This window comes from Moschus berezovskii, chromosome 17, assembly GCF_049115385.1.
Source record: "Moschus berezovskii isolate FMDL1 chromosome 17, NW_MosBer_1.0, whole genome shotgun sequence".
Taxonomy (NCBI): Eukaryota; Metazoa; Chordata; class Mammalia; order Artiodactyla; family Moschidae; genus Moschus; species Moschus berezovskii.
In genome coordinates this window covers 63,173,954-63,183,823 of record NC_142476.1, presented here as the reverse complement: position 1 = coordinate 63,183,823, position 9,870 = coordinate 63,173,954, and the positions used below count along the sequence as shown (strand labels likewise).

At 47.3% G+C, this 9,870-nt stretch overlaps 1 protein-coding gene and 1 long non-coding RNA gene across 2 annotated transcripts; one reads left to right on the top strand and one right to left on the bottom strand.

Moving 5' to 3' along the window:
- Nucleotides 1-259: 259 nt before the first annotated feature.
- Nucleotides 260-7,878, bottom strand: LOC148775181 (uncharacterized). The gene is made up of 3 exons (XR_016039488.1): nucleotides 7,807-7,878; nucleotides 1,902-1,995; nucleotides 260-562 (listed from the first exon to the last, which is right to left on the bottom strand). It is a non-coding gene; the product is annotated as an uncharacterized LOC148775181 (long non-coding RNA).
- Nucleotides 7,424-9,532, top strand: MIXL1 (Mix paired-like homeobox). Its single transcript, XM_055418758.2, has 2 exons — nucleotides 7,424-7,831; nucleotides 9,227-9,532. The coding sequence occupies exons 1-2, from the start codon at nucleotides 7,424-7,426 to the stop codon at nucleotides 9,530-9,532; spliced, it is 714 nt and encodes a 237-aa protein (XP_055274733.1).
- The last annotated feature ends 338 nt before the right edge of the window (nucleotides 9,533-9,870 follow it).

The following is a 9,870-nucleotide window of genomic DNA, read 5'->3' as shown; positions in this document are numbered from 1 at the left end:
ACTTTTTGTTTTGTTTTTGCTTTCAGGATTCTCATTGATGCTCAAACTGTCCTAGTGTTTGGCCAGCAGGAGCGTCTTCAGATTGTCTCCTGTGAGGGCTCCCTCAGTCGTGCTTAATAGTTTTGTCATTTTCAGATATGACTAAATATTTCAGACTCATACATTTGCTGTTCTAGGCCTAGAATGAGCCATTTCGCAAAGGAGCATTTTTTTTCCTTTTAATAGGAAATAATATGTAGAAGCCAAAGTTTCAGTGCGAATGAGTTTAATTAATCCTAGAATAAGCAGCCAAATTAAAAGCAGGACCCGCTTTGGCACTATGTACAAGTGATAAACCCAAGGCAAGTTTTATTTTGGGCAATAAAAGGGAGTGGGCTGAGTCTGGATCTTCAGCTGGGGCCTCAGAGTGGTGGCTCAGCCGCATGGGGTGGGCTTCATGGGATGGCCACTGGCCCAAGAAGTCAAGCTGGAAAGCAGAAGGCCCAACAGTAAGGATATCTTCCTCATGGTTCTGCAGCTTGATGTCTGGAGCAGAGCTGGCCACCAAGCATGGGAGTGCTATCTAAAGGAAGGGGAGGTAAAGGTTACTTCCTCTTCCAAAGGAGTCTGAATGCTGAGACTGAAAAGCTAAATGTCCAACTGTCTGAAAGAGTGGATCTGTTTATTTAAAAATCACCCTTCCTGGCGCACACTAAAATGGACTAGGATCTATTTGAAAGCGTGTGTGTGCGTGTTCAGTTGTGTCTGACTCCTTGTGACCCCACGGGCTGCAGCCTGCCAGTCCACAGGATTTTTCAGGCAAGAATACTGGAGTGGGTTGCTATTTCTTCCTCCAGGGGATCTTTCCAACCTAGGGATCAAACCCACATCTCATGTGTCTCCTGCATAGGCAGGCAGATTCTTTACCACTTAAGCCACCTGGGAAACCCTGAAAGTGCCTCATTACATCCTATACCCACCAAGAATCTGTGATTGATGAGACTAGCTATAGGTGGTATTTTACCTTTGCAGAATTTCTCATCCGTTACAGCGTGAGTGTGTGCTAAGTCACGTCAGTCGTGTCTGACTCTGTGCAACCCTATGGATTGTAGCCTACTAGGCTCCTCTGTCCATGGGGATTCTCCAGGCAAGAATATTGGAACTGGTTGCTGAGGCCTCCACTAGGGAATTTTCTTGACCCAGGGATTGAACACGTCTCTCTTACATCTCCTGTACTGGCAGGCAGGTTCTTTATCACTAGAACTACCCGAGTAGCGCCATCTATTATAGGCTTAGAACTGAACTGAACTGAACTGAATTTATCCAGTAAAAGACAATGTATTGGAAATTCAACCCAGTACATGCTGGCTGGGACAGAGTCCAGAACTGATCTTAGATTACTTTGGGTATCTGTTAACACATAAATAAATTATTTGAGAGCAGAAAAGACAGGTATTGGCAGATTCTGTGTTCTCCTAATACCTCTCTCTTTACTTGTCCTGGTTCAGTTTAACTTTGTGCAAGACACATGATACTCATTAATTCAATACCATGCCACACTCCATAGAGAATCAGGGAATTCTGAAGCTAAGTTTCATTACCTACTTAGAACAGAATGATCAAAATGAAACGGAGTTTAAGTCAAATGACAATATTGAAGAAACTCATGGTATCATAAGACTTCAATCAGCAGTGCTCTCTCACACTGTCACTTCAGAGAAAGACCATTCATGAATGCTACAGGAGTACTTCATATGCTGCTTAGTCAAATCTGTATGAGACTGGCTGGTTGGAAAATGTGGTAATCATTTTGATGATCCAGAGTTCTGTTTAAACAATAAAAATGAGACTCTAGAATTCAAATCTAGTATATGACTTTGCATCAACTGAATACCTTTTTGTATCTAAATATAAAAAATTACCATCAGGGAGCTCCTTGGTTAGGTGGTTAGGATTCTGGGCTTTCACTGCCATGGCCCAGGTTCAATCCCTGGTTGGGGAACTGATATCCCACAGCTGAAAGACACGATGAAAAAAAAAAATTATCATGGATCTAGAGATTATCATATTAAGTGAACTAAGTCAGAAAAAACCAAATATGATATGATATTGCTTACAGGTGAAATCTAAACAAATTATACAAATGAACTTACTTACAAAGCAGAAATAGATCCACAGACATAGAAAACAAACTTCCGGTTACCAGAGGGGAAAGAGGAGGGAGGGATACATTAGAAGTCTGAGATTAACATGTACACATTAATATACATAAAATAGTTACCCAACAAGGTCCTGGTGCATAACACTGGGAACTATACTTAGTATTTTATAATAGCCTATAAGGGAAAAGAACCTGAAAAAGTATATATATATTTACACATGTAACTAAATTTGAACATACAAAACTGAATCACTTTGCTGTACACCTGAAACTAACACAACAATATAAATCAACTATATGTCAATAAAAAATATCAACTGTATTTCAATTAAAAATAAATAGAATCAAAACAAAGGGGAGCACAGACATACAGATTGTGGACAAGTATGAAAATTTTCAAAACCTAAGCTACAAAACCTAGCACTTACCAAATAAAAAACTTCATATAAAAAAAAGATCAAAGAAGAGTGATTTGCTGGATGATATAGAGCTTAAATACAACAGCCACTAGCCACATGTGCCTGCTTGATTTTAAATCATTGAATGTAAAATTAAAAATCCAGTTCCTTGGTGGCACCAGCCCTTAAGTGCTCAGCAGGTACCTTGTAGAAAGAAATGTCAGACAAATGCGGATGTGAGGACAAAATACTCTGCTAGTTGTTTCAGTTTTTCTTTTCAAGTGTGTAGACATAAACTTAGAAAATTTATGGTCTCCTTTTTCTGAGGTTGAAATGTTCTTTTAACATTTCTCAGCTATGGGAAACAGGATCGTGAAAGACATCCAGAAGAGTCTTGCCTGCTCAGAGGCTTTTGGGTAAAAATCCTTGAAAGAAAAGGAACCATCCTTTCAAAAAGCTCAACAGGCTAGGTTCCAAATCTGTTTTGTGTTTGTTGTTTGAATTTATATGATGCTGACTCAACAACAACAAAAAAGCTTCTTAACATTTTATCACTTTCCTGGCACACTGATACCTTTTCGGGGGTTGGGGGTGGGTGTTGTCTTTCGATTTCTTGTAACCACTGGTTCTGAAATAAACTTCAGAAACCGAAGAGGCCTGGGCAGCTGAGGAGATGAAATCAAAGTGAGGCCAGGATCAAAGGGGCCAACAGCTCTGGGATCTCAAGGTGAAAGCAGAGCCATCGACTCCCCTCGGCTGCCTTTTCCTGGCTCTCTCTTTAATAAACACCTGGGGCTCCAGGGCCAGGTTTGAGGGCAGCGCAGAGGGGAAGAGAGTACTTAGCACTTGGAGAGGAAAGACAGGCCTCTGTGAAGTTTGGGGGAGTCGGTGACAGGAACTGTGGTGGGAAATGTGGAGCAAGCAGAACAGGGTGCTCCATCCTCCCCAGCCCGGCTTCCTCAGAGCCACTCTGGATCTGGAGAATAAATAATGTTTTCTCTCCGCATCACTTTTCTATTGCATTTTTACTTGTATTTTACCAGACTTCCCTCTTAATACAGGAAGCAGCCTTGAAAATTGTCTGCTATTTCACCTCGCCCTTCCCTGTGTCTGTTTCAACAGGCGTTCCTGACAGGCCAAATAAAACAATGACCCCAAATTCTCAGCACATCAAGTGGTAAGGAGCAGAGCTCAGGTATTGGCGAGGGGGGATCAGACCCCTGATCTCGAGGGGGGATCAGACCCCTGATCTCAGTGATCCTCGTCTTCAGCTAACCCTGAACTTGTCTGCTATTCTGAAACTGGTAAACTGACTTCCTTTGATAGAAACAAGTACTTTACAGAGCTTATTTAAATACACTTAAATTTCACAGATCATCTACTTTGGGAAAATCACTTGGAATAATTGTTTTTTAAGATATTGCCAAGGATTGAGCTCTTTCCACTTTGCATTTGGAGAAACAGGTATAGGAGAAAGAACGAATATTCACTGTGTGCTTGCAGCACGGTAACTGAGCAAGGAATCTAAACTTGGATTTAGTGAAAACCGCTCATGATTTTGAGACTTCTCTGGTGGATCAGATGATAAAGAATCCGCCTGCAATGTGGGAGACCTGGGTTCGATCCCTGAGTCAGGAAGATCCCCTGGAGAAGGAGAGGGGAATGGCCACACATTCCAGTATTCCTGCCTGTAGAATTCAATGGTCAGAGGAGCCTGGTGGGGTGCAGTCCACAGGGTTGCAAGGAGTTGGACACGACTGAGCGACTTTCACTCACTCATGATTTTATAGGTGCTTGCCAAACAAAGGAGAAGCAGAAAATAACTTTCAAGTGAATGAACACTGCAGAGCTTTGCAGAGACCCTCTAGTTGTTTCAGTTTAGAGACTTACAGCTTACCGATTTTAGTCAATGAAAATCCAAGAGAACTGGGAAATCCATTCCTACCAGGAAGTAATATCTCTTTTCAGATACATTTTCCTGCATTCTTTGCTTCAGTGTTTAAAAGTTAGTTTGTTAAAAAAATTCAGCTTTTACCAGTTTTTCCACTAATGTTCTTTTTCCTTTTCTAACGACCCAACTCAGAACACCACAGGACATTTAGTCATCAAAAAACTAAATTTTAAAAATATAACAACAATACAGGCCATGATTAAAAAAGTTAAAAAAAAAAAGCACTGAAGGGTATATAATAAAGTCTCCATCTCTAATAGTTGACTCCAATTTCCAACCCTGGGTTTGCAGCACAGTCTCCTCACTGAAGTTATTTTGTAGGTATATACAAGCACATGCCATTAAAACTTCATTTTAGAGCAAAAGGAGGAAAGAAGGGGGAAGGCTGAAATCTTATTTTAACATCGAGGATTCTAATTCCACACAGACTCTCATAGATTCTCAGGAAAAGTCCTAAGAAGATAATGCTTGTTTAGTCAGTTTGGAGGATTATCAAACCACAAATTGAACACTGCAATTTCCTACCACTAGTTTAAAAGACAGAGAGAAGACTGTCTTATAGGTTTAGATTCCTTCATCAGATCGTCACTAGGCACTCCACTTGTCTCTGCAGATCCATTTTCCTGGCCCACTGTAAAACAGGCGGGCTTGGGGGTAGGGGGAGGGCCCCTCACAGGTGAGCGGACAGCAGCAGAGGAATGAGGCCTGGGCACTAGACTAGCGGGGATTTTCACATAGGCTGGAGAATTCCGATGACTCATCTGCCAGCTGTTAGACCTCAGCTGGCAGCCAGCAGCCAAGCCAAGCTCTGCTTTCCTCGCTTGGTTGGCCTAATGCTGACAGAGCGAAGGAATGGAAGCAGTGGATCTGGCTCCATCACCTCCATCACCTGTGCCTGGGAACCCAGTGGCCCAACGTGCCTGGAAGAGAACAACCCGGAGATGGGAGAGGGCCAGGGGCTTCACCCCCCTCTAAGGGCGGCTGGGAAGATCAGCAGGGGGCCCAGGGGTCATGTCTGGAGACCAGCTTAGCATGGTGCCTTTGGAGTCATCTGGGCCTCGTCCAGACTGTGAGTACTTCTTGATCTAGAAAACTGGGATAGGAATATTGACTTCACAGGTACATATGCAAAGCACAGTCTAGTATAGTGACACTTCTTAAGTGGTTTTTGAATTAATGAAAGAATGAAGGCACAGAGTAAAATAGAAGGGTCTGACCTCCCATCCCATACAGCCTATGTCTGAAAACCACAATGACCCGGCCAAGGAATAAGAAGGAAGGAGGAGGGGGGAAGAGAAAGAGGGGTGCTGTGGGGTCGATGGAGGAGCAAGCAGGCTGTGAGAATGGTCAGACCGCCTGCAAGAGCCTCTGGGACTGTGTCCCAGACCCCATCTTCCACCCCCACACCCACAGGGAGAGACAAGCTCAGGGCTCCTAATTGCAGCAGCCCCAATAATCCTTTCTGGGGACTTCCCTGGCAGACCAGTGGTTAAGACTCCATGCTTCCATTGCAGGGAGGTGAGGGTTTGATCCCTGGTAGAGAAAGTAAGAAGTTGTGCAGGTGCAACCAAAAAGTTAAAAAAAAAAAAAAAAAGAATCCTTTCTGCTTTGACACCTGGAAGGTCCACTCAGGACTAAAATATCCACGCTCTTCCTGAGGTTGTCTCCGAGCATTCTAGAATGGACTGAGACAGGCAGGGGCTGTGGCCTAAAAGATCCTTCGAGCTCAGAGCCCCCTTGGAGCCAATGACAGTACGTGGTCCTGGTGAAATCAGGGCTCAGGTTCTGGGAGCAAGAAGAGTTGGGTCTCTATGCTCCTCTCCTGAAGACTGCACTGTGGTGGAGCTGCTTCCATTCTGGACCATGAGTTTCGGTAAATCAGTTCAGCGGCATGCACTTCTACAGACCTTCACTGAGAGTCTGGCATGGTGCCTTATACATACATAGCAGCAGACATACAAAGCAGACACGCGAGACTTGATCAAGACAAGTGGCTCCTGCTCCCTAAGCCTTTACAATCTAGGAGGGGAGGCAGGTACAGGAACCACAACCACAGTAAAAATAAGAATAAAATAGGAATCTTAAATGAGGCCCTGAGGGCAGAGGCAAGAGGGAGTGGAAACTTCGGGGTGCCCCTTTCATCTTCTCCCTTCCAGCTAAGAGGAGCCTTGAGCATTGCAGGCTTTCTCCAGAGGCCAGATCAGGAGTCAATAACTGAATCCAGAAAGGCACATTCCTAACCCTGCTGTGTCTAGGGTACCCTTATTCCTAGGCCCACTGGGACATTCCAGACAAAAGGTCTCCTCCCCTCCAAGGTGAGTTTACTGCCTTTCTTTGAGGTCCCTTTATCTGCACCCCCTCCTTCTGATTCAGGATTTGTTACGGAGGTCTGAGGAGGACAGGGGCTGGGCTGTTTGACCAACCTGGCACTGGGTCTAGCACATAGCAGGGGGCGTAAATAAATACCTTTGATGACTACAGACAGGGCAGCGGGCAAGGCTCTCTGCCTGGCCACGGGAGAGATAGGCGGCTGGCCCCTCGCTGCCCTGCGTGCGGGACCTGGCCCTCGAGGAGGGCGGTTCTGCCCCATTCCGCCGACGCACTCGGGCCCCTAGACACTGCCCTGGGGCAGACCTGCTCTGGGGGATGTTGATTGCGGTGGCTGCTGTGGTGGGGCTGGCCCGGCAGATGGACGGGGGAGGGGGCGGAGGGGGCCCGGGCCCAAGTTCACGCCTCCCTCCCTCCGTCCCACGGGCAGCGGAAGCGATTATTCCCCACCGGCGTCTGGCGGGGTGGGGGGCGGGCTCGCACCCCGAAGAGACACGGGCGTCCACCGCTTTGATCGCACCGCCATCCCGGGCCCCCGCCCTCGGCCCCGGGGCCGTATAACTAAAGGCCGTGCCCCTCCCGGCGGTGCACTGGGGTCGGGCAGCGATGGCCGCAGCGGAGCCCAGCCAGCTCCAGTTCGAGGAGATCGCCGCGCCCCCCGCCTATCTGCCCGCGCCCCGCGGCGGGACGTTCCTGCCGCCCCCGAACCCCACCGCTGGCCTGCTCCTCGCGCGCCCCTCGGGCTCCGCTCCGGAGCTCGGCGCCCAGGTAGCCTTCGCCGGCTTTCTAGGGAGGGGTCCCGGGCCCGCCGCGCCGCCCCCCGCCGGCCTGGGCCCGCCTGCGCCCCCTAAAGGCGCGGCCGTCTCGTCGGCGTCGCAGCGCCGCAAGCGCACGTCGTTCAGACCCGAGCAGCTGCAGCTGCTGGAGCTCGTCTTCCGCCGGACCATGTACCCCGACATCCACCTGCGTGAGCGCCTGGCCGCGCTCACCTTGCTCCCCGAGTCCAGGATCCAGGTGAGCGGCCCGCGGCGGGCTGGCGAGTTCGCCGGTGCCACCTACTTGACGTTGGGCAAGTTATTTCCCTTGAGCCTCAGTGTCCTAGGCTGTAAAATCAGTGTCTATTGGCTACGGTGATCGTGAGGCTTGAATGAAATAATTCAGGCTCACGCTCAATGACTTCCGTCTCTCATCGCTGAGTATAAGGGCTCCTCCCGGGAGGCTAGCTGGTCTCTTGAAATGGTCAAAAAATAAATCCTCAGCAGGAAGGTAATAGGGAGTATTTTCACACTTTTTTGCTTATCCAGGAAGAACGGGCAGATGAGGTGCAGTTGGTGTTTCTCCCTGCTGGCTCACCAAGTTGCCCCCCTGGGCCCCTAGGCCACTTCCTTGGCAGGTGTTGGGTTTGGAATGTGGGTTGTAAAGGATATGTCTTGGGAGTAAAGCCTGAAGCATATGGAGTGTCTTGTTTGAAAAGTTTAGTGCAAGGTATGTTTATTGCCTAAAGTAATTTAGATCAGAATCCTGGAGCTTGGTGGTCATCAGAAGCCTGCCTTTTTTGCCTGGTCTGTAGCACCGTGGTCTGTACCTAAGAGCAGTTCTATGTAGGAGCTCTGATTTTCATGCTGGGAGAGACTGGACTTGTTTTCCCACATTTTTGGTGAAATGCCTCTGTCAATTTCAACAGCTGGCACAGAAGCTTCCCAAGCAGGACAGGTCCTCTGGTTCAGTTCAGTTCAGTTCAGTCGCTCAGTCGTGTCCGACTCTCCGCGACCCCATGAATCACAGCACGCCAGGCCTCCCTATCCATCACCAACTCCGAGTTCATTCAAACTCATGTCCACAGAGTCGGTGATACCATCCAGCCATCTCATTCTCGGTCGTCCCCTTCTCCTCCCGCCCCCAACCTTTCCCAGCATCAGAGTCTTTTCCAGTGAGTCAACTCGTCGCATGAGGTGGCCAAAGTATTGCAGTTTCAGCTTTAGCATCAGGTCCTCTGGTATTTGTGGGGAAATAGTGAGCAAAAATTTTATTCACCTAAGTGAATGAAGTCCACTGAGAAAAATGCCTCCTTAAATAATTTGACAAGGGAGTACACTTTTGAAAATTGATTTTCCAGATTCTTTTAAGGCATAGTAGTGTTTTTTCCCCCTAAAATTCTAAGTGCTGCTGTTGCTGTGGCCTCATTTTTCCTTTGCAGATGTCCCTATATAAACAACTAGGTATTACTGCAGCTTTGCACCTGGGAGGTCGAGAAAGCCAGGTGCTCTGATTTTGTGAAGTGTTTTGTGGAAACCATAAGGTCCCAGAATAGGGAGCCAGGGCATGTTAACTGGAACCTACAGTGAACTATGAAGGTAAAAGTAGCATGACGACTCCAACCAGAAGCAGTTTCTTTCTTCCCTCTTCCAGGTGTGGTTCCAGAACAGGCGTGCCAAGTCACGTCGTCAGAGCGGAAAACCCTTTCAACCCTCAGCCAGGCCAGAGCTGTTCCTCCACCACTCTGCTTGTGAAACTGAAGCAAAATATTTGAAGCCCCAGCCGCCTCTGGAGGTAGATGTGAACTGCCTGCCTGATCCCAACAAGGTTGGAGGAGGTATCTCTGACCCTAACTCCCAGGGTCAGAATTTTGAAACCTGTTCTCCTCTCTCTGAAGACATTGGTTCAAAGCTGGACTCATGGGAGGAACACATCTTTTCTGCCTTTGGTAACTCTTGAGTCTGGGAGGATTCAGGGTGAGCTCAGAGGAACCATGACTAACAGTCAGGGGGCTGCACATAGGAATACCGTCCTTTCTGGCTTCCATGTTAAGGACTCATCCGTGTTAACCTTGATAATGGTCTTGAGTCATCTCACCTGTGAAGCCTCCTCCCCTGTTGCCCATGGCCTGTTCCTTCTTCATAGTACACACCACCTAGGAGTTCTGGCGTTTATTTTTACCAACACATTTCCAAGTATGCACATTCATTTTGGTCCCCTTATCTTACCAGCCCTGTTGTAATTTTTTTGAATTAGTTTCTCAGAACTCAGTATTTTCACAAGAATTCCTCAGTTTG